This window comes from Girardinichthys multiradiatus, chromosome 12 (genome assembly GCF_021462225.1).
Source record: "Girardinichthys multiradiatus isolate DD_20200921_A chromosome 12, DD_fGirMul_XY1, whole genome shotgun sequence".
Taxonomy (NCBI): Eukaryota; Metazoa; Chordata; class Actinopteri; order Cyprinodontiformes; family Goodeidae; genus Girardinichthys; species Girardinichthys multiradiatus.
Window position 1 is genome coordinate 47829160 of NC_061805.1, and position 25015 is coordinate 47854174.

Below are 25015 nucleotides of genomic sequence, written 5' to 3' on the forward strand. Positions count from 1 at the left end.
CCTGTTACTTGCCTATAGCTTTAGCAAATATTCATTTATGGTTACCATAGATGAGGGTTAGCATAACCTGTTTCGCCTTTGATTTCAGGTAAAACACTTTTACAGTTGTTGCACAGGCCTGCCATGAGCAATCATTTTCCCAGAGAGCCACATTAGTTTCCATCCAGAGGGCCACATGGTTTGGTGAACTATATACTTGATATTAAACTGCAAACAATGTTGTGCTTTATCGTCTCATAGCAACAGCAGACGTTGCAACTGAATGATGAAATGTCCATAGAATATTTGATGTTTTATGACTTATTATTTCTTCCCCTTCTTGACTCTGCAGCAAGAAACCTAAAGGAACTTTTTAAAATGTCACTGCAAAATGAGAAAGATTGCAAAAGAAGTTATGGAAGCAAATCACATGAAAAATTAGGATAATAACTAACATTTGCAATAAGGAAGCATCTCTTTCTGGCCTTTTTTAAGCTGGAGTTTGTTTGTTTTGATGATCTCTGAAGGATCCGCCTCTCCTGTCCTTTAGGCTCTGTTGGCTGTGTTGCGTGAGAGTCACCGCACGCGGACGGTGTTCCGCAAAGTGGGCGGCTTCGTCTACATCACCTCCCTCCTGGTGGCCATGGAACGCTCGCTGTGCCAGCCTCCGCGACACGGCTGGGAACGGGTCAACCAGAACCAAGTCTTCGAGCTCCTGCACACAGTTTTCTGCACGCTCACTGCAGCCATGCGCTACGAGCCGGCCAACTCGCACTTCTTCCGCACAGAGATCCAGTATGAGAAGCTGGCTGATGCTGTGAGGTACCTAAACTGTTTCAATTCTTGTAACCATCCTAAATAATGAATAAAATATGGCACTCTTGAATTTCGTGTATTGTTTTTTAATTTTCTTTACACCTATGGCTCCCATAGAGTCGGGCATACTTGATTTAGCAGACAAGCTATGCTGCCACTGACAGGTGTATTTCCCTTCCTCATCTGTAGTCTGGGTTAATGGTTTTATATACAACCTTCATTTCTTTTGTTTTTTCAAAGCTACAAGGCAAATTAGCTCTTCTTCCTCATCTGATGATGCCATGGCAGAAAGTGTGGGAAATGTTGACATTTGTCATGAAAATTGTAGGAAATTGATACGCCCGAATGAAATCTCAAATGTCTGCAGACGGTGCACGCGGACTCTGCTCACAGTACACGCACAGTACGCCCGTCTCTGTGGGAACCTTAAGCCTTTCCTTCGAGGACTCTACCTTTCTTGATAACAAACTGTTTTCCTCCCATCACTAGGCTGCTGGGTTGTTTTTCTGACACAAAGAAGCTGGGCCCCACAGGAGTGTTCCCCTCCAACGCTCAGCCTTTCCAGAGGCTGCTGGAGGACGAGGCTTCCTCCGGAGGCTGCGCTGGAGACAGTGTCTGTCCCACGCTCAAACACTGCAGCAAGCTCTTCATATACCTGTACAAGATGGCCACCGACTCGTTCGACAGGTAGGCGAACTATGGAAGCCCTTATACTGTACTCTAAGGGGTAAAATAACTGTAATGTGTTTAACTCGGCACGACAATCACTGCTTACATCTAATGTTAGGGTAACTGGAATGACCTTACCCAAAATGTTACCTTCTGGTTTAGAAGTTTCATTCGCTGTGCTAATATGATAACCAGCAGATATTCTGTTCAAAGCTTAGGAGACTTGGATCAGACTTGGAAACCATATATCAGGTCAGAGATCTGTTGTCAGTTTGCTTGTTGTGAGGCAACAGAGATATTGGACAAATCAAGATGGATTCTATCAGTTCACACACTCAGCAAATTAATGTATGGATTGTAGGTAAGTAAATGAGGAATGTTTTCCTTATTGTTGAAGAGGAATAAAGAAAGCTGAGCTTTGAGTTAGTAGAATAAAGCAGTATCTTCTCTGAAAATATTCTGATGAGCTTATTGTTCATTTTTATTGATTGCTTCATTCACACCTGACATCAACATCCATCCTAATGGATCGGATCACAGTTATCTGCTTTACACGCAGATAAACACGCTGCCTGTCAGCGGAGCAGGTCCGCTGATGTTTCTGTAACATCACAGACACATTAAACCAGTTGGATTGTGTAATTATTCAGACATCAACACGGCAGGTTCATTCTGCAGCCCAGGCTAAAATCCTGTTAGTTGTTCAGAATAAATTAAACTGAGAAACTTTTTAGTAATCTGTTCAGCTTCTGTTGACATTTAATGACTTAACTACATTTAATTTTGCTTACATCATTTTGTACCAATTTAAAATGAAAGTAATCTCAAGAGTGCTAAAGTAAAAAATGCCTTTAATTACACACAGTTTAATTGAGTCAAATTTTAATTTAATTCTGTAGAATCAATCGGTCCCAAAGCCAGAGCTATGTTGAGTCTGCAGAGCGTTCTGATTGGGTGTTCATAATTAATTATTTCACAAACTGACAATATTAAAACCAATGTTATTTGCTGCTTGTTAAAGTTACTGTCAGCAACAGTGGATATCAGAGGAAAGTAAAGGGTTAAAGTTATATTTAGGTTCACATCAGTGAGGTGATCCTCAGCGTGAAGCTGGTGCACGGTTGTCCCTCTCCCTGCACAGTTCTGCTCAGTCAGGCTCATCATTCATGACATCTAGTCATGAAGCTCGTTGTGGTCCAGAGTGAGCTCAACCTGAACAGTAGTGCCAAAGTTAGGGACCTTTTCTGTTTATTCCATTACCAGAAGCTAAATGCAGCTGTGATAAGTTGGCAAACCTGAACCTTCAAGAAACCTGAAACAAAAGGTTGCTCATGCAGTCATTCTGACAGGCAGAGCTGAAGCTGTTCATTTTGTTTACTTCCTTTCCACCTGAACTCCCTTCCTGTCATTTCAACAACACTTATTTGAAACTTCATGTGCAGATCTGAGTGCATGTTCTCCAAATTGGAGCTGTGATCCAGTTTTCTCTTTAGGCTTTCCACTAACAACCTCTTCCTTTCTTTGCTCTCTTTCTCTCTTCTTCCTCTAACATCTGGTGCTGACTGGCTGATCATCCTCGGTCTGGGCTACCTGCACGGCTGCACATAAATATGTGTGTGTGGGCGCATGAATGAACCTGTGCTCCTCTTCGTGTGTGTGTGTTTGTGTGTGTTTGTGTGTGTGTGTCACCTTTTTCTTTGTCTCCGGGCGTGTGCTGTCATGCAGTCGTGCAGAGCAGGTGCCTCCCTGCCTGACTCATGAAACCTCGCTGCCCTCCCCGTGGGGCACGCCTGCACTCGCCAGAAAGAGGTAGCTACAGCTTTTTGCCTTCTTCCTCACCCTCATCCCTTCCTCTCCATTTTCTTTCTGCTGCTGGTAAAAGCGCACCAGTGTCCTTCTAGGCGTTAAGAGGTTCAGCTATCCTGCATGTTTAAGCCTCTGTCTTCAGTAGATGGAACAGAGTTATCTGGTATTAAAATCAAATTTAAATTATACCATAAAAATAGCATTACTATTTACATTTTATACATATTTGTCTGTATCCAAGTTCTGGACTGTTGTTTTAAAACCTGTTTTTTTGTTTTTAGGGAACCCTCCACATTTATTGGCAGCCTATCTAAAAATATGTAAAAAAAATCAAACAACTAATTTATCTTTTGTTATAATTACAAAAATGCAACCTTTAATTTTAATACTTTTATTCAGTTTTTGACAAATCTCTCATCAAAAAATAGTTTTACTAAAATCTGTAGTTCCACAGTTTTAGGCACCCCTGGCAATTCCTACAAAATAAACGTTTTTTCATTGATATTTTACCTTTTAGTCAGCTCTCTAATGACCAAAGATGACCTACAACAGATACCAGACTGTGTGTGAAATTTTGGGAGAGCATCATCTGGCGTCACTGCAGCAGCGGTGGACTCTTCTTCTGTGTTTCCTGGTTCTGATCACATACTCAGTTGTTTTCTTTTTAACAGGCAAAAACCTCAATCAGGTTTTAAAGTTTATTAACCATCTTTGATCCTTTGATATTATTGTGTGGCTGTGTTTATGCAGCATGCATAAAAGTTGGTCAGGTTGTTTATTTTTTTGGGGGGAGGGGCTTTTCTTTTCTTTTTTTTTCAAGTCTTTCTAAAGTTTTTTAAACAACATACAGCAACCTTTGTCCTTGCATCATGGTCTTGTGCCCTTGACTTTCATTCAGAATGCATTTTTTGGATACACTGCAACTGCAATATAATTTGTATTTCTTTATTTTTTTGATGCTGTGGTATTGAAATCCCTTTTAAATTTCATTTTTTTATTATTCTGCTCTAAGTTAAGATTTTTTTTAATGCATTATTGTAAATTTACTTAACAAGGAATTGGGGAAAGAAACTATTTTTGAACAACTATTTAACAACTTTCAGCAAAAAAATGTAATTGATCAGGATAAATGCTGCAGCCCATTTTTGACACTCCCCGGGTCGTATGATGATGATACAAAAGGAAAATTCTATTTCTGTAGAGGGGATGATTAAATACTCAACTGATTGCATTTTATTTTTCTAAAGTACAGATTTTAGTCACTAAGAATTGCATTTAAAGAGCTAAAACTGATTTTAAAAATATGTATATTTGTTGTATATGATGAGGAAGGAAGTTAACTATAGCATTCATAAATAATAGGAATAAAATAAATGGATAGGACATGTTTTCTGTTCAAGGAATGCAGATGCAGCAGAAAAAAAAACTGTTAAAATTAGTGTGCCTTCCAATTTTTGACACTCCCAGTTAATTCAGTTTGCCTGTATAGGATGGGAAAAAATATCTTTTTTGCATTATTAAATAAAGGAAGGTGTTAATATTAGTCCTTATTATATTCTCTGTGTTGCTGATTTTTCTCTCAGATGTTTGTGACATTAATAACCCTACAATCTGGTGTCCTGCGTCACACAGCCTTGAGTGCCTTGATGCAGAAAGCTCTGCAGCAGCCAGATGGCTCCCATCACTATCCTCTGCAGGGCTCTCTTGTTTTCAGCTAGAGCAGCATGCTGACAGGCAGTTTGTCACCAAACTCTGTCTCTGATCTGCACATTGTTTTGTGGACGCTGGCAGGGAGTGATGCTTGTTTCCTCAGAATGTGTGAAAAATGTGTCTAAATGACACATTTTAGCCTCTTTGTGTGTTTTTTGCTTTAAAACAATCAGAGCTCCAGGTCTAATCTGCTTCAGCTGCTTTAAGAAGCTTTTATTACATTTCACTTCCAGCCAAATTAATTTATGCCGGATTACATCCCGAAATAAACTTGTTTATATTTTGGGAGCAGATAATAATTGACATTTTGTTAAAAAGTTGGGAGATCAAGCTCTTTAAAGTTTCCTGCCCCACATCCAGCTTCTCTGGCACTTTCTGCTGACTCTTGCTGGATCTCCTCAGGCGGGAATTTGCTGCTCTGTAATTTGCTTTTGACCAACTTTTTCTAACTGTCCGACATCAGAGCACTGCAGATCTCCTTCTGCCCGCCTCATTACTCTGAATGAGGCTGTGGTGTGAGGACTGCTGACTCATGTTATATAAAGTTTCAGTTTAAATCGTTACAAACAAACTTTAGGCTCTCAGTGGATATTTTTTTATGGTGCTTGCTGAGATGTTAACTGTTGTCTTCGAAGCGGTGATGCCTAAATGCATGGTGCACGCATAAAAAAAATAAAAACAGTTACAGTGCCTTGTAAAATTTGCATACCCCCTGTAAATGTTTTACATTTTGTCACGTTGCAACCAGAAACTTTTACGTGAAGGAACAAGCTCAGTCAGACTGGATGGAGAGCAAGTTTTACAAGTTTTTGAAATCTTACCACAAATTGTCAATTGAATTTAGGCCAGGACTTTGGCTAGGCCATTATATTCTGATGTAGCTCTGACTGTATGTTGAGGGTTGTTGCGAACCTCTCTCTTATTCTATAGTCTTCTGTAACCTCTAACAGGTTCTTCTTCCAGGATTGTCCTGTATTTAGCCCCATCCATCTTCCCATCAACTCTGACCAGCTTCCCTATCGCTGCTTAAGAAAAGCATCCCCACAGCATGATACTGCCAACACCATGGTTATTGTGTGTACGGTGTTTTTAGAATGATATAAGGCATTAGGTTTTTGCCACACTTAATGTTTTGCACATACCTGTTTGGAGTGCACAACTTAAAGCAGTCCTGTCAACAGATTTTCCCTCTTGAGCTGTGAATCTCTGCAGCTCCCTTTGAGTTACCATGGTCCTCTTAGCTGCTTGTCCTGTTTATACTCTCCTTGCCAGGCTTGTCAATTTAGGTGGGTTTCCATGTCTTGGTGGGCTTGCAGTTGAGAAATATCCTTTCCATTTTTGGAACAGTACTGAGCTTAAATTACAAATTTATATAATTTACTAGTTAAGGGATTGGTTGCACTTTATTTGGAGGTATCAGCGTAAAGGGGACCGAATACAAATACACACCAGACTATTCAGATTTTATTTGTAAAACTATTTTAAACCATGGATTATGTTCATTCCAGTTCAGATTTATGCAACTACGTTATGCTATTCTGTCATATAAAATCTGAATAAAATACATGAAAGTTTGTACTTCTCATGTGGGAAGATATGAAAAAGTTCAAGGTGTATGAATAGTTTTGCAAGGCTGTAGCTCAATCCAAAGATGCAACCTCAGCAGATCCACAGGTTATTTTAATGAAAACACATTAAGCCTGTTTGCCGTGTGACTCCTGCTCCATCGTGAGCTCTTAAGGTAAGGTGGAGATTGGAGAGTTTTCATCAGATGCCGATAGTTTGGAGCCGCATCAGAAACCTGGTAGGTTTTAGTTGTTGGTTGGGTGCATATGGAGAAAAAAGCACTGATTCAGGATTCAGTGATGCTCTGAGGCAGGTGAAAGTTGTTTTCAAAGCACCTAATCAATTGTTTTGTTTCTGCTCTCAGGCAAGGTTACTACGGCACATCGGGCCCTCCTGCCCCAGTCAAAGCCCTGACGGACCTCAAACTCCACTCAGTGAACCCCTCCCACCCTGCTTCCTTCTCATCCTCCTCTGATATGGTGGTCATCCACCCAGGGGCCGTTTTGGCCATGTTGGATCTTCTTCCCTCTGTGTCCTCTGACAGCCAGCCCGAGGTGAGAAAACTCACATTAGATTTGGGGGAAAATTTTGTGTCTCTGCTATTTTATGTATATATTTATGTACTATTAATGACAGTCATTTCCTTTCATTAATTAGACACCCAGAGATTATAAATAAATTGCTACAGATGTATCACCCTCAGCTCCTAGCCGCAGCATTTAACTCAACCTTCTCCTCCAGCATGCCCTCGACCTCCAGCTCGCCATTGCCAACATCCTCCAGCTCCTGGTGAACAGTGAGAGGAACCAGCAGGTGTTGTGTGAAGCCTGCCTCCACCAGCGGCTGCTGCATCGTTGCAGTCAGGCCCTCGGGGATGAAGACCACCCGCTGCACCCTCCTCTGCAGAGGATGTTTGAGAGGCTGGCCTCGCAGGCCCTGCAGCCGATCGCACTCAGGTACCAGCACCGGGTTCCGGTGTTTTAATCTTACTGAAAAACTGTTACCCAACCCCGGTATGAACCATTTTGAATCCTGATTGTTTTAACTTGCAGCTCAGGAGCACAGAGGGATAATAATACACAATATTGGTTTAAATTGAATTTACTATTCTTATTTATGAATAAGTTCACTAGATTTTTATGAAAATGTTGAAGAACGATGCCCCGTTTGTCTGTTGGAATCAGAAGCCATGGCACGTTAAATTCGCGCCGACAGATCTGATGAGGAGGAGGGTTAGATATGCAGGCAGAATGGAGCAACTTTCATTTCGCGCTTGACTGGTTAAATGAGACGGGCGGTCAGGGTTCAGGGATGAGGGGAAGTTATTTCATGTGCACAGGGTTGGTTGATTTTATATGTAAATATGGCCTGTCTGGTAGGTCTCTCCAGTGTTAATGATGCTGGCTAAGAAGAAACATGTTTCCCTTTGCTCTGTTGTTTCCTGGCTCAATGTTTCTCTGTCGGTTGTTTTATCTCCATCTTCCTCCTCATTTCTTTTTTGCTTTTCCTGCTTTAAGTTGTTTCTGCTTTGACTTGGTAGCTGGCAGCACAGCTCCAGTCTTTCTCTCTCTGCGATGTTACTCTGAACTTGTCTGGTTGCACCTGTTTGTGTCACAAACCCGATGCTTTGACAGGTGGCACGAACCGTCACTGAGACACTTGCCTTTCAGGTCACTTGGCTGCCAGTCAGCTATGTCTGCCTGAAAACTTGTTACGCAAAGATTTTGTTGGAGTAAACTATCCCCTGATGCTTCAGGGCCCAATGTAAATAAACAGGACCTGTGTGTTACTGTGGCTGCTGACATGTACAGGTCCTTCTCAAAATATTAGCATATTGTGATAAAGTTAATTATTTTCCATAATGTCATGATGAAAATTTAACATTCATATATTTTAGATTCATTGCACACTAACTGAAATATTTCAGGTCTTTTATTGTCTTAATACGGATGATTTTGGCATACAGCTCATGAAAACCCAAAATTCCTATCTCACAAAATTAGCATATCATTAAAAGGGTCTCTAAACGAGCTATGAACCTAATCATCTGAATCAACGAGTTAACTCTAAACACCTGCAAAAGATTCCTGAGGCCTTTAAAACTCCCAGCCTGGTTCATCACTCAAAACCCCAATCATGGGTAAGACTGCCGACCTGACTGCTGTCCAGAAGGCCACTATTGACACCCTCAAGCAAGAGGGTAAGACACAGAAAGAAATTTCTGAACGAATAGGCTGTTCTCAGAGTGCTGTATCAAGGCACCTCAGTGGGAAGTCTGTGGGAAGGAAAAAGTGTGGCAGAAAACGCTGCACAACGAGAAGAGGTCACCGGACCCTGAGGAAGATTGTGGAGAAGGGCTGATTCCAGACCTTGGGGGACCTGCGGAAGCAGTGGACTGAGTCTGGAGTAGAAACATCCAGAGCCACCGTGCACAGGCGTGTGCAGGAAATGGGCTACAGGTGCCGCATTCCCCAGGTCAAGCCACTTTTGAACCAGAAACAGCAGCAGAAGCGCCTGACCTGGGCTACAGAGAAGCAGCACTGGACTGTTGCTCAGTGGTCCAAAGTACTTTTTTCGGATGAAAGCAAATTCTGCATGTCATTCGGAAATCACGGTGCCAGAGTCTGGAGGAAGACTGGGGAGAAGGAAATGCCAAAATGCCAGAAGTCCAGTGTCAAGTACCCACAGTCAGTGATGGTCTGGGGTGCCATGTCAGCTGCTGGTGTTGGTCCACTGTGTTTTATCAAGGGCAGGGTCAATGCAGCTAGCTATCAGGAGATTTTGGAGCACTTCATGCTTCCATCTGCTGAAAAGCTTTATGGAGATGAAGATTTCATTTTTCAGCACGACCTGGCACCTGCTCACAGTGCCAAAACCACTGGTAAATGGTTTACTGACCATGGTATCACTGTGCTCAATTGGCCTGCCAACTCTCCTGACCTGAACCCCATAGAGAATCTGTGGGATATTGTGAAGAGAACGTTGAGAGACTCAAGACCAAACACTCTGGATGAGCTAAAGGCCGCTATCGAAGCATCCTGGGCCTCCATAAGACCTCAGCAGTACCACAGGCTGATTGCCTCCATGCCACGCCGCATTGAAGCAGTCATTTCTGCAAAAGGATTCCCGACCAAGTATTGAGTGCATAACTGTACATGATTATTTGAAGGTTGACGTTTTTTGTATTAAAAACACTTTTCCTTTATTGGTCGGATGAAATATGCTAATTTTGTGAGATAGGAATTTTGGGTTTTCATGAGCTGTATGCCAAAATCATCCGTATTAAGACAATAAAAGACCTGAAATATTTCAGTTAGTGTGCAATGAATCTAAAATATATGAATGTTAAATTTTCATCATTACATTATGGAAAATAATGAACTTTATCACAATATGCTAATATTTTGAGAAGGACCTGTGTAGTGTCATGGTAAAAAGAGTACTATGGAGTACACCCTCTTTCATTTATATATTTAGAAATTAAACTCATCTGATCTTTACTGATCTGGTAAATACAATTATTTAAATCTAACCTCAATTGAGCAAAGCACTCCAAAGTAGATTGGTTGGATTTGAAAAAGAAAGTCTGCTGATGTTGTGTAGGATTTAAGAGGGAAATTAGCAGCTAGGTGCTGCTGATCAACAGTATTTTATGAACTGGTCATCAGTCAGTTTACCCACCTCTATAAATATGGGAAGACCCCCTAACTCCCAGCAAATTCACCCTCATTTTAGACCATGCAATGCTCAGAGACACTTCAAAAACCTAAGACCACCATCTCAGACTCTACTGACCTTAGTTAGCTTGTTGAATGCTAAAATTTAGGACAAGACAACTGGAAAAATACTGAACAAGTATAGATTGTTTGGAAAGATTGAAGGAGAAAAACCTCTTTTGATGGCGTGCAGAGGCGGCCTAAAGCATCAGAGAACTAAGCTTAGGACAAACATCAGGGGCTTCCCATAAATGCTTGAATTTGACCACAGATATAAAATAAATCATTTTTTAATAATGAGAATACTATTTAAATTGGACTGTTTCAGCATACAGTGCCTTGCGAACGTATTCGGCCTCCTTGAACCTTTCAACCTCTTGCCACATTTCAGGCTTCAAACATAAAGATATAAAATTCAAATTTATTTGTGAAGAATCAACAAGAACTGGGACACAATCGTATGGTCCTGTATTTGGCCCCATCCATCTTCCCATCAATTTGGACCATCTTCCCTGTCCCTGCTGACGAAAAGCAGTCCCAAAGCATGATGCTGCCACCACCATGTTTGACAGTGGGGATGGTGTGTTCAGGGTGATGAGCTGTGTTGCTTTTATGTCAAACATATCATTTTGCATTGTGGCCAAACAGTTCGATTTTGGTTTCATCTGACCAGAGCACCTTCTTCCACAGGTTTAGTGTGTCTCCCAGGTGGCTTGTGGCAAACTTTAAACAAGACGTTTTATGGATATCTTTGAGAAATGGTTTTCTTCTTGCCACTCTTCCATAAAGGCCAGATTTGTGCAGTGTACGACTGATTGTTGTCCTATGGACAGACTCTCTCACCTCAGCTGTAGATCTCTGCACTTCATCCAGAGTGATCATGGGCCTCTTGGCTGCTTCTCTGATCAGTCTTCTCCTTGTTCGAGATGAAGTTTAGAGGGACGGCCGGGTCTTGGTAGATTTGCAGTGGTCTGATACTCCTTCCATTTCAATATGATTGCTTGCACAGTGCTCCTTGGGATGTTTAAAGCTTGGGAAATCTTTTTGTATCCAAATCCGGCTTTAAACTTCTCCACAACAGTATCTCAGACCTGCCTGGTGTGTTCCTTGGTCTTCATGATGCTCTCTGCGCTTTGAACAGAACCCTGAGACTATCACAGAGCAGGTGCATTTATACGGAGACTTGATTACACACAGGTGGATTCTATTTATCATCATCAGTCATTTGGACGTTGGATCATTCAGAGATCCTCACTGAACTTCTGGAGTGAGTTTGCTGCACTGAAAGTAAAGGGGCTGAATAATATTGCACGCCCCACTTTTCAATTTTTTATTTGTTAAAACAGTTTGACACATCCAATAAATTTCATTCCACTTCACGATTGTGTCCCACTTGTTGATTCTTCACAATAAATTAGAATTTTTTATCTTTATGTTTGAAGCCTGAAATGTGGCAAGAGGTTGAAAAGTTCAAGGGGGCCGAGTACTTTCGCAAGGCACTGTATATAACTGAATAAATATTTTAAGTAGTTTAAATTTTTTATTTTAGATTTAAAGGAACTGGCAAGTTTCCCTCCTCCTTGAACTGCCACCTTAACGTGGTGGAGGGGTTTGAGTGCTCAAATTATCCTAGAAGCTATGTTGTCTGGGGCCTAAATGCCCCTGGTAGGGTCTCCCATGGCAAACAGGCTCTAGGTGACTGGTCAGACAAAGAGCGGTTCAAGAATCCCTCATGAGGACAAAAATATCGAGGCACGTGACGTCGCCCGGTACGGTCCCACCCTGGAGCCAGGCCTGGGGTTGGGACTCGCCGGAGAGCGCCTGGTGGCCGGGTCGCCAAGCCCGAACGAGAGACGCGAGGCCATCCCCCAGTGGGCCCACCACCTGCAGGGGGAACCGTGAGGGACCGGTGCAAAGAGGATTGGGTGGCGGACGAAGGTGGAGACCTCAGCTCCATTATTCTGCTGGGGGACTTCAATGCCCACGTGGGAAATGACAGTGACACCCGGAGAGGCGTGATCGGGAGGAATGGCCTCCCCGATCTGAATCCGAGTGGTGTTTTGTTATTGGACTTCTGTGCTAGTCACGGATTGTCCATAATGAACACCATGTTCAAACATAAGGGTGTCCATCAGTGCACTTGGCACCAGGACACCCTAGGCAGGAGGTCAATGATCGACTTTGTTGTCGTATCATCAGACCTTCGGCCGCATGTTTTGGACACTAGGCTGAAGAGAGGGGCTGAGCTGTCCACTGATCACCACCTGGTAGTGAGTTGGATCCGCTGGAGGAGGAGAAAGCCAGACAGACTTGGCAGGCCCAAGCGCATAGTGAGGATCTGCTGGGAACGCCTGGCGGAGCCCCCGGCCAGGGATGTATTCAACTCCCACCTCCGGGAGAGCTTTGACCAGATCCCGGGGGATGTTGGAGACATAGAGTCCGAGTGGACCATGTTCTCCGCATCTATTGTCGATGCTGCTGCCCATAGCTGCGGCCGTAAGGTCTGCGGTGCTTGTCGCGCCGGCAATCCCAGAACCCGGTGGTGGACACCGGCAGTAAGGGATGCTGTCAAGCTGAAGAAGGAGTCCTATCGGCTGTTGTTGGCTTGTGGGACTCCTGAGGCGGCTGACGGGTACCGTGAGGCCAAGCGTGCTGCGGCCCGGGCTGGGGCAGAGGCAAAAAGCCGGGCCTGGGAGGAGTTCGTTGAGGCCACGGAGAAGGAGAAGGACTACCGTTTGGCCTCGAAGCTTTCTGGCAAACCGTCCGGCGCCTCAGGAGGGGGAAGCAGTGCTTCGCCAACACTGTTTATAGTGGGGGTGGGAGGCTGCTGACCTCGACTGAGGACATTATTGGGCGGTGGAAGGAGTACTTCGAGGATCTCCTCAATCCTGCCATCACGCATTCCGTGGTGGAAACAGAGGCTGGGGACTCGGGGTTGGACTCTTTCATCAACCAGGCTGAAGTCACCGAGGTGGTTAAAAAGCTCCGCGGTGGCAAGACTTCGGGGGTGGATGAGATCCGCCCTGAGTACCTCAAGTCTCTGGATGTTGTTGGGCTGCCATGGTTGACACGCCTCTTCAACATTGCGTGGCGGTCGGGGACAGTGCCTCTGCACTGGCAGACTGGGGTGGGGGGACCGGAGGGTGTGTTCCAACTACAGGGGGATCACACTCCTCAGCCTCCCTGGTAAGGCCTACGCCAGGGTATTGGAGAGGAGAGTCCGGCCGATAGTCGAACCTCGGCTTCAGGAGGAGCAGTGTGGTTTTCGTCCCGGCCATGGAACACTGGACCAGCTCTATACCCTCTACAGGGTGCTCGAGGGTTCATGGGAGTTTGCCCAACCGGTTCACATGTGTTTTGTGGACCTGGAGAAGGCTGGGTGGTGCTCCAGGTGTATGGAATCGGGGGCCCTTTATTAGGGGCCATCCGGTCTCTATACAAGCGGAGCAGGAGTTTTGTCCACATTGCCGGCACTAAGTCGGACCTGTTCCCGGTGCATGTTGGACTCCGGCAGGGCTGCCCTTTGTCACCGGTCCTGTTCATAACTTTTATGGACAGGATTTCTAGACGCAGCCAAGGGCCGGAGGGGGTCTGGTTTGGGGACCAGTGGATTTCGTCTCTTCTTTTTGCAGATGACGTGGTCCTGCTGGCCCCCTCTAGCCAAGACCTACAGCATGCGCTGGGGCGGTTCGCAGCCGAGTGTGAAGCAGCTGGGATGAAGATCAGCTCCTCCAAGTCCGAGGCCATGGTTCTGGACCGGAAAAGGGTGGCTTGTCCTCTTCAGTTTGGAGGGGAGTTCCTGCCTCAAGTGGAGGAGTTTAAGTATCTCGGGGTCTTGTTCATGAGTGAGGGAAGAATGGAGCGGGAGATCGGCAGACGGATCGGTGCGGCTGCCGCAGTAATGGGGGCACTGGGCCAGTCCGTTGTGGTGAAGAGATAGCTGAGCCGAAAAGCAAAGCTCTCAATTTACCGGTCGGTCTACGTTCCTACCCTCACCTATGGCCATGAACTTTGGGTTATGACCGAAAGAACGAGATCCCGGATACAAGCGGCTGAAATGAGCTTCCTCCGTAGGGTGGCCGGGCACTCCCTTAGAGATAGGGTGAGGAGCTCGGCCATCCGGGAGGGGTTCGGAGTAGAGCCGCTGCTCCTCCACATCGAGAGGAGCCAGTTGAGGTGCCTCGGGCATCTACCGGATGCCTCCTGGACACCTTCCTCGGGAGGTGTTCCAGGCACGTCCCACCGAGAGGAGGTCCAGGGGACCGCCCCGGACATGCTGGAGGGACTATGTCTCTCGGCTGGCCTGGGAACGCCTTGGGCTCCACCCGGAGTAGCTAGAGGAGGTGTCTGGGGAGAGGGACGTCTGGGTGTCTCTGCTGAGTCTGCTGCCCCCGCGACCCGGTCCCGGATAAGCGGAAGACGACTAGTACGAGGAACTGGCAAGTTTACGTTGTAAAAGTGCAAAGAATAACCTTCACCTCATCAACTGTCAGGCACAGTGGTAGAGTGGAGATGATCTAGGCTTTTGTAGCCTCAGGGCCAGGTCACCTTACAGTTATTGAGTCAACTGTGAATTCCTCTCAAGTTTTGTAAAATAAAATCTAATCTCTGTAAGATTATTACTTAGAGATAACTCACTGGCAAACAAAGCTTAATTTATGGAGCAGATGTAATACTTGAGTAATACACCAGTGAATTGTAATTAATATAGATGATAGAGGTGACTTCAATGGCAAATTCAGATTTTGTGGTTGTATTTCTAGTTGATTTGTCGTCGTTTGTTCTGATGTTCTGGTAAATTTCTCCGCAGGGAATTTTTACGTCTCGGAAACCCTCTGAACTGTGGCGCTTGGGACAAGAAGCTCCTGAAGCAGTACCGGGTCCACAAACCAAGCTCCCTTGGCTACGACGCCGAGATGAGAAGTAAGTTTCTTCTTCCCACCTTTCCTGGTATTCCTGGTCAGATACAAATGGCAGGAGAGCAGAAAGTTACACCAACTTTAGAGGCAACTATAACTGAATATGTTGAGAGGCTGTTGTACCGTAGTTGATTATTAAATAATGTAACACATCTAGTTGGAGAGATTCATTAAAAAAAAAAAAGCTAAACTTGTTTTTTTAATTTTTATGATGGTGTTTTCTGAAAAATTAAGGCAAATTATGAACGTTTACACTATTTAGATTTGGTACAAATGATGGTACTGTGATGAAACCACTAAGTGCAACTAAAGGCCGGATAGATGTATTATCACTCCTGAATATTAATTCGAATTTAGCATTTTTTGTCTTGCAATATTTACATTGAATAAAGGTTTGGCTGTTAGTATATTTTGCAGCTGCAGCGCATGCTTTGTAAAACCATCATTTGACTGTTTTCCTGAATGGTTCTCTCCAAAGCAAGTTGGACTGAACATGGCTCTTCCTACTGTGGCTCAGTAGGAAGAGTAGTTGTCTTGCAATCAGAAGGTTGTGGTTTAGATTCCAGCTACCTCCTGCCATATGTTGATGTGCCCCTGGGCAAGGCACTTAACCTTAAGTTGCCTACAAATCTGAGTATTGGTGTATGAATGTGTGAGCATTAGTGAGTGCGATTGGGTGAATGTGGCTCTTGTGTAAAGCGCTTTGAGTGGTCTGTATGACTGGAAAAGCGCTATATAAGTTCAGTCCATTTACCATTTAACATGGAGAGCCTTGAAGAAAGGTGGATTACCTGGTATATATTGTATGTTTTGTAATATGTAACATTTTTCAGCCTGACAGAAACTCAGTTGAGCTTTCGTAGGCTCCTCAATAAGCCAGTGAGTATTCTCTCTGTTTAAATAAAGATCGGCCTGAATCTGAAGCGAACAGTGTGTTTCCTACTAACAGCTGGTAGGGTTTGTAATTTTCTGGGCTCCTCAGCAAGTCTTAATTGCTTATTGTGTATCTTCCCAGCTGATAATGGATAATAAGTCCCATCTAATTACTGCTGCCTGCAAACAGCCTCTGGTTGTTTAATTTATTAGCTCCTTTTAAATATTCCCTAGTTTTAATTTGTCCTTCTCACAACTGCTGATGCTTAATAATGGATTTTGTGGTCAGTAGAAGGTGAAATACTAAACCTGTGTGCAGGAGTTAGTTCTGGGCTCCTTTGGGACAGTAAAAACCCATGGATGAGTGGGACGACTGCGGGTTACAGAGAGAGGTGGAGCTACGATGTCCTCGTTTCTCGTGTTACTCGTGTTTCGCACGTACACACAGAAAAAACCAAACCCGCGTTTTTAAATCTTTCCACTATGGGACCTGTTTTAAAAAATTATCACTTCTGGTCTCCCAAAACTTTGGATCTGTGCGGACACAACGCCTAAGCGGCAAAATACCCTTTCAGATACACCTAAGCTGGTTTCTGTGTAGACGGGGTCATAGAGCTGCCTGCTCAAGGAGGAGCTTACAGCTCTCCGTGGACCCATTCAGACCTGGCATTAACATGCGTCCTGGATGATTCAGCTATAAGTTGACAGCTTTTACTGGGAATGTTCACATGTTTTTATACCCCTAGATCTCCTCTGCTTTCTGGTAGCCTTTAGCTGTGTTTCACACATAGTCAAACCACTTTATTTAAATGCAGGAACATACAACATGTGGCTGTGGAGCACAGACTCTTGTTATAGGTTTGACCCAGGACATTTTAGAACCAGGTCAAATAAAACACAAGTAGCATCCTGACAGTATATCAGTTACTGTTGAACTGTGCTGACAGACTTTTCCATTTATAAGTATTGCAACTTTTCCTCCAATTAAAGTCTGATTTGAACAATTCTGCTGTTAAAACTAAAGCAGATAAAAATGTCCATGATGACGGCAGTGAGACAGCGGTGAAGTGTGTGGTAGGAGAGACGGATGAGCTTAAGATGGGGGTGGGATAAAATTAGGGTTCGGGCCTAAGCCTCTTCTTGTTTGCTTTATCAATGAAAGAGTTGACAGGTGAAGACAGACAACTTGATCTGATTATACCAATGCATTTAATAATTGTTTTTTTATTTAAACTGGAGGCCATCAGGTAATAACTCTACTGCCTGAGGGGTGTCACTTCAGGTCACTAGGTCTTCTTTCAGTGTGCCGTAGGACAAACTGAATTCAGACTGCTGAACCAGTGTAAATAAAATGTGTCCATAATCCTGTCTCGGTGTTCTCAGCCAAGCCGTCTACAGTTCATTTTAAATGTGTTCACACCAGTATTTGGCAGCATCACACCATGCAAAACAGATTCTGGTGCTAGATCCAAACGGGCACCGTTTTCAGCTGGGTCAAGCAATCATTCAGGATCCAGCATATTTGACCCGACTGGCTTGTAAAGAATATTTATACTATTCAGTATGGTAAAATATGTCTGCTAAAACTGTTAAAACTTTAAAAACGATGTTAACAAAATTTGGTGCGTAAATAAAACAAGATGTGTTTTAGCAGAAAAGCCAATGTTAAGCTTTTCACTACATTTTCACTCCAGTTGTTTAGTCTGTTATGTATTTTTTATAGTTGGTGAATAGGACTTAAAACCAGTTAACTTTGCTTTAAATAGAATATATATAGAAAGCAACTGAAGGTGGATGAGTTTTAAGTATCTAAGGTCCTCCATCCAAAGCATTGGGCAGTGACCTAGAGAAACATCCTCAGTGATGTCTCAATAAGTTCTTTTTAGCATTGTGCTGTTGAAGAAGAAACCAAATTCTGTTTTAATGTCTCAACTAAAGAAATATTTTCAGTCTTCAGATACAGATGCTTGCTGTTGCTGAATTTTAAAACGGTGTTAAAAGAATGACTAAAGACTTACAAATCTTTAAGCGCTAAATGTTCTCATAACAGTTCTTAACATCAGAAAGGTGTCAGAGCTACTGCTCAGGTTAGTTTGACTTTGTAAAATTGAACACAAGGCGATCTCAGAGTAAAATCCCTACAACCCCCTGATTGTTGAACCATCACTTCAACGCTGCTGGTTGTAACTCTAAGTTGGACCTGTTCTTTGTGGCTTTACAGACAGCATGACCTTATCCATGGAGGGCTTCGGCCCCGACAGCGTCTTCACTACACCGGCAGAGGACAACGGTCAGTACCGAATCAGCCGCAGTCTGGTGCGCTCCGCCGAGGACAGCACCGTGCCCCTCACCCGAGTCAAGTGCCTGGTGTCCATGACTACCCCCCATGACATCCGGCTGCATGGATCAACCGTCACTCCGGCGTTTGTGGAGTTTGACAGCTCGCTAGAGGGCTTTGGGTGAGTCTCCGTGATCTTTAACAGAGCTTTTTCTTTTCGAATGAATGAATTAATATTTGTTAGTTTTTTGATCCACCAAAGTTCTGATATTACAGAATCCTGTCACCTCATTTTTTGCAAACTTTACTGTGGCTTGCAAAAGTATCAGTGCCCCTTGAACGTTTTCAAATTTTCTTATGTTATAAACAATGTTAGGATTTTATGTTTTAGGCCAACACATTTGGTGCATAACTGTAATAAAGAAGGTAAAGGGCTTAACAAATTTGGCCTTTATGGAGGCATTGTCAGGGCTTATAGCACTCTGGTGTCGTGCCGGATCTCCAGCGCACCTGTGGGGAAAACAAATTGGGTATTCCCAGAGATTAAACAGACATTCCTCTGGATCTAACACAGAGGCGCAGCTTTCATTACCAATCACACTAGATATGCATAGTAGCCAATCAGAAATAGGGCAGAACTTTGATTCAGGTCCAGCAGTCAGTCCATGTGAAGCTGAATGTCACTGTTGCTCATATTAGGAACACGCACCGAGCATGGACTGCAAGTTTATGAATCCAGGGTAAGACACTAAAGATGTTGATAAAAACAAAGAGAACAAATAGACCTGGGCATGGATAGAGGCAGGGGGTAGAAATGGAAAACCTTTTGCGAGCTGGTGCCAGACGCTCTGGCAACCTGGTGAACCGGAAGAAAAGTTACGTCGTGGCATAATTTAGAACCTAGTCATAAAGCAGCTGTCCAAGGCATTCTATGCACCTCACGTTTGTCAGGGACAACACTGCACATCATGCTGAACACACTGTCTCCAGTGTGAAGCACGGTGGTGGCAGTATCATTCTGTGTAGATTTGCTTCTTCAGCAGGTACAGGAAATCTGGTCAGAGTTGATGTCTAGATGATCTGAGCTAAATACATAATAATCCTGGAGGAAAAGAGGCTTCCTGGGATGGAGGTTCACCTTCCAGCAAAGCAAAAGCTTAAAGCTTGGTATCGGAGCCACCATGAAATGCTTTAGATTACAGAATATGTGTCTGTTTGAATGGTCCAGTCAAAGTCAATTCAGTTCAATTCAGTTTTATTTATATAGCGCTAATTCACAACACACATTGTCTCAAGGCACTTCACAAAGGGTTTGGAATGGTATAGGGTTGTTGGGGAGGTTAGATTAAACTAGTGAGTGTTAGAGTTTGGCCATTTTAGAATGGGCTATGTGTAGGGGTACTAAGTAAAATAATACACTGATAAAGTTTGTCCATTTAGAGCCCACAAGGATTGGGGGTACCTCTCTCTGTCAGACTGATTATAACCATTGGAAAAGAGAAGGGGTCGCACAGGTAGCAGAAATGGAGGGTGTGTTTGCTCCTCAACCATAACTGAGCCGGTTTAGGCTAAACCTGACTCCACCTTACTCCATTCAACAGGGAGCGAGGAAGGCAGAGGTAAAAATAATTGGAGAGTGTTGTTTCCTGTTGCATTGTGTGAAAGGTGGGTAACTTTAAAATGGGCTAAGTCAATTCAATCGAATCATATAGATTTCAAGTCAGGTACATGCATTCCAATTAATAACTAACCATTGAACTAATCGCTTTGTGGCATGGTGTGGAAACAATCATCTCATCTTGAACGTGACTAAAACAAAGGAGATGATTGTAGATTTTAAGAGAAACAGGAATAAGTCAAAAACTATTTCCATCATGGGAGAAGAAGTGGAGGTGGTGGAGGAGTATAAATACCTCGGTGTTCACCTGGACAACAGACTAGAGTGGAGATGCAACTGTGAAGCCATCTACAAGAAGGGACAGAGCAGACTGTACTTCTTGAGGAAGCTTAGGTCGTTTGGTGTTTGCATATCTTCTATAAGTCTGTTGTGGAAAGTGTGATCTCTTCTGTCATTATCTGCTGGGGAAGCAGCATCAGAACCAGGGACTTAAAAAAGCTCAACAAGCTGATAAAGAAGGCTGGATCTGTTCTGGGGACTCCTCTGGAACCTCTGGAGATCATTGTGGAAAGAAGGATTCTTCATAAAATGAAGAACATTATGGAGAACCCTGAGCATCCTCTTCATGAGACTGTCCTACAACAACAGAGTGTCTTCAGTCAGAGGCTTCTTCAGATCTGCTGTAAAACGGAGCGCTACAGGAGATCCTTCCTGCCCACAGCCATCAGCATCTACAACGACTCTTTGAGGAAACCTTCATAATATGAGCTATAACAACAATTAATTTCCCTTTGGGATTAATAAAGTATTTTTAAATTGAATTGAATTGAATTGAATTGAATTGAATTGAACAGTACAGTCAGATTCAGTTATTTATTCAAATTGGATAAAACGTTTTTCTATATAAGGAAACCCAGCAGATTGCATCTAGTCAGTGACTTGCAGCATTCACTCCTCCTAGATGAGCATGTAGAGACAGTGGACAGTCACTGGCGTTGACTTTGCAGCAATCCCTCATACTGAGTATGCATGTAGCGACAGTGGAGAGGAAAAACTCCCTTTTAACAGGAAGAAACCTCCAGCAGAACCAGAACCAGGCTCAGTGTGAGCGGCCATCTGCCACAACCGACTCGGGGTTTGAAAGAACAGAACAGAGAAGGAAAAAGAACACAGAAGCACTGATCCAGGAGTACTTTCCATGGGAGGGAAAAGTAAATGTTTCATCTAGGAAGAAAGAACAGATAAACCCTGAGCCAGTTTTCAAGGTGAGAGTATGAAAGAGAGCACATACAGTTAGTCACAGTAAAAGCTCAGTCAGTAGGAGAGAGACAGAGTTAAACACTGAAAGACAGGGCCAAGTGTATCGTCAGTAGAAGGTGAGCATTAAGTTATTGCCAGCAGAAGCTTGGACGATGCCCCCCTCCATGAAGGTGTCACAGGTAGAAACAGAGTTAGGCCAGGTGCAGCTTCTAGGAAGAGAAAAGAGAGAGAACATAAAGTTAAAAGCTGAAATAACAGCAAATAATGTAAAATTGGAGAGTAGTATGAGAATGTAGCAAAGAGAGTGAAAGTGGTCATTATGTCCCCCAGCAGCCTAAGCCTATAGCAGCTTAACTACAGAGATAGCTCAGGATAACCTAAGCCACTCTAACTATAAGCTTTATCAAAAAGGAAAGTTTTAAGCCTAGCCTTAAAAGTAGACAGGGTGTCTGCCTCACGGACTAAAACTGGGAGCTGGTTCCACAGGAGAGGAGCCTGATAACTAAAGGATCTGCCTCCCATTCTACTTCTAGAGACTCTAGGAACCACCAGTAAACCTGCAGCCTGAGAACGAAGTGCTCTGTTAGGAACATATGGAACAATCAGATCTCTGATGTATGATGGAGCTAGATCATTAAGGGCTTTATATGTGAGGAGGAGAATTTTAAATTCTATTCTGGATTTAACAGGGAGCCAATGAAGGGAAGCTAAAATAGGATAAATATGATCTCTCTTTTTAATTTTCATTAAGACTCTTGCTGCAGTATTTTGAATCAGCTGAAGGCTTTTAACTGCTTTTTGTGGACATCCTGATAGTAAAGAATTACAACAGTCCAGCCTTGAAGTAACAAATCCATGGACTAGTTTTTCAGTGTCACTCCTGGATAGGATATTTCTAATTTTGGCAATGTTCCGGAGATGAAAGAAGGAAATCCTAGAAACCTGTTTAATATGGGATTTAAATGACATGTACTGGGCAAAAATAACACCAAGGTTTTTTACATTATTGCCGGAGGTGAATTTAATGCCATCCAGGTTAAGTGATTGACTAAGCAGTTTCTTTTTTGAAAGACTCCGGTCCAAAGACCACAACTTCTGTCTTGTCTGAATTTAGAAGCAGAAAATTTAAAGTCATCCAAGTTTTTATGTCTTCAAGACATGCTTGTAGTCTATCTGACTGGTTGGGCTCATCAGGATTTATGGATTAGTAAAGCTGAGTATCATCAGCGTAACAGTGAAAATGTATCCAATGCTGCCTGATAATTTGACCTATTGGAAGCATATATATAGTAAAGAGAATTGGCCCAAGTACTGAACCATGTGGTACTCCACAATTAACCCTGGAGTTTAAAGATGATTTATCATTTACATGAACAAACTGGAATCTGTTAGACAAATATGATTTAAACCATCCTAGCGCTGTTCCCCTGATCCCTACAGCATATCCCAGCCTTTCAGGAAGACTATTATGATCGATTGTATCAAATGCAGCACTGAGATCTAACAGAACCAGTACATACATATGTCCATTATCTGAGGCCATAAGAATATAATTAGTGACTTTCAGCAGAGCTGTTTCAGTGCTATGATGAGCTCTGAAACCTGACTGAAACTCTTCAAACAGGTCATTGCTGTGTAAATGGTCACACATTTGATTAGCAACTATTTTCTCAAGAATTTTGGATAAGAATGGAAGATTGGATATAAGTCAGTAATTGTTCAAGTCATCTCGATCAAGTGAAGATTTCTTAAGTAAAGGTTTAATTACAGCTACCTGTTTAGTAATATCCATTTACTAAAGATAAATTAATCATATCTAAAATGGGGCTGGTAATCAGAGGGAACACTTCCTTAAATAATTTGGTTGGTATTGGGTCTAACATACAAGTTTAAGGTTTAGATGAAGCTAATATTTCTGATAACTCAGGAAGCTTCACAGGATCAAAACAGTCCAAACACAAATCAGGTTCTACAGTTATTTCCAATGTTGTCTCACTTGCTGAGGATGAAGTAATCATCTTCGGGAGTATGTCAAAGATTTTCTTTTTAATAGAATCAATTTTATTTAAGAAGAATCCCATAAAGTCATGGCTGCTAAGAGCTAAGGGAATGGATGGCTCAACAGAGCTATGACTGTGTAAGTTTAGCAACTGTACTAAAGAGAAACCTAGGAATATTATTGTTCTCTTCTATTAATGATGAGAAATAAGCTGTTCTGGCTTGGTGAAGTGTATTTTTATACAACAGTAGACTATTTTTCCAGATTAAGTAGGAATCCTCTAGGTGTGTAGAGCGCCATTTTCTCTCCAATTTTCTAACATTGTGCTTTAAAGTACGCAGCTCTGAATTAAACCAGGGAGCTAGCCTCCTATGAATATTTACCTTCTTTTTCAAGGGGGCTGCATTGTCTAATGCATCACGCAATGATGAAGAAACACTATGAACAAAAGAATCAATTTGTGAAGGGGAAGAAACAAAATTATTGCCCTCCACTGTGTTTTTCTGTAATAATGAGGAAATTAAAAGTGGACTTGATTCTTTAAAAGTTGTTACAGCATCGTCTGATAATGATCTACTATAATGAAATTTTCTTTCAGGTGTGGAGTACTCTGTTAAATTAAATTCAAAGGTTATTAAAAAATGGTCAGACAGGACAGGGTTATGAGAAAATATTGTTATGTCTTTACACTCAACGCCATATGTCAGCACAAGGTCCAGAGAATGAAGACAAAGGTGGGTAGGTTTGTTAATGTTTTGAGCAAAGCCAGTTGAGTCTAAGATAGCATTAAGAAAACATTAAAGGCTATATTTAAAATCCCCCACTACAATAACCTTATCTGTATTTAACACTAAATCAGATAAAAGGTCTGAAAACTGATCTAAAAATTGAGAGTAAGGGCCTGGTGAACGGTACAAAACAACAAACAGAAGTGGTTTTAGTGCTTTGCACTTTGAATGAGGTAAACTAAGGATTCAATATTCAAGAGTTGTAGCTATTGATTGATCTGGGACTAATCAATAAATCGGGACCGAAAGATGGTTGCTACTCCTCCTCGCCCAATATTTCAAGGAATGTGAAAATTTAAATAATTAGTAGGAGTTGATTCATTTATAGTAACATAATCCTCTTGCTGCAGCCAGGTTTCTGTGAGGCAAAATAAATCAATCTGATTGTCACAAATCAGGTCACTAACTAGCAAAGTCTTTGAAGAGAGAGATCTTATGTTCAGTAGGCCACATTCATTTTAGTCTGAGTTGTGTTTATTTTAAAAATATTTTCATGATTTCCTTCTTTTAGATAATTTTTTATTCGATTCGATTTTGGCCGTGGGCGAGACACTGTCTTAATAGGGTAATGGCTGGGTAGCAGTACAGAAGCTGCAGAGAGGAGTGTTAAACTACAACCCTGCTTCCTGGTCTGAACCCTGGGTGGTCAGAGTTTTGGAGAACTAATAAATTCGGCCAGATTCCTAGAAAGAAGAGCTGCTCCATCCAAAGTGGGATGGATGCCGTCTCTACGGATCAGACCAGGCTTTCCCCAAAATGTTCGCCAATTATCAATGTAGCCCACATTGTTTTCTGGACAACACCTAGACAGCCAGCAGTTGAATGACAGCATGTCATCCAATTGAGGATTTGTGTCCAGGCTTTAAAAGTGATATTCATTTGAAATACTTCAGTCTCTAGATGTGCAAAGCTGATAGAGAAATATCCTGCAAAAAGACCCGATAATTTTGGGGGGCTACAGGGTTTCGCATCAAGGTAAAACTACATTGTACTTATTGACAGTAATTAACTACATTAC

General features: G+C 42.7%; 1 protein-coding gene across 6 annotated transcripts in view; it reads left to right on the plus strand.

The window, feature by feature from the left end:
* The window catches only part of wdfy3 (WD repeat and FYVE domain containing 3), a 154199-nt gene that overhangs the window by 61348 nt on the left and 67836 nt on the right, over positions 1 to 25015 (plus strand). For all 6 annotated transcript variants that reach the window (XM_047380824.1, XM_047380823.1, XM_047380825.1 and 3 more), the window contains exons 12-18: positions 530 to 801; positions 1285 to 1482; positions 3190 to 3273; positions 6911 to 7100; positions 7288 to 7502; positions 15073 to 15185; positions 18276 to 18513. In XM_047380824.1, the coding sequence (XP_047236780.1) occupies positions 530 to 801; positions 1285 to 1482; positions 3190 to 3273; positions 6911 to 7100; positions 7288 to 7502; positions 15073 to 15185; positions 18276 to 18513 (1310 nt within the window). The remainder of the gene's footprint in view (positions 1 to 529; positions 802 to 1284; positions 1483 to 3189; positions 3274 to 6910; positions 7101 to 7287; positions 7503 to 15072; positions 15186 to 18275; positions 18514 to 25015) is intronic.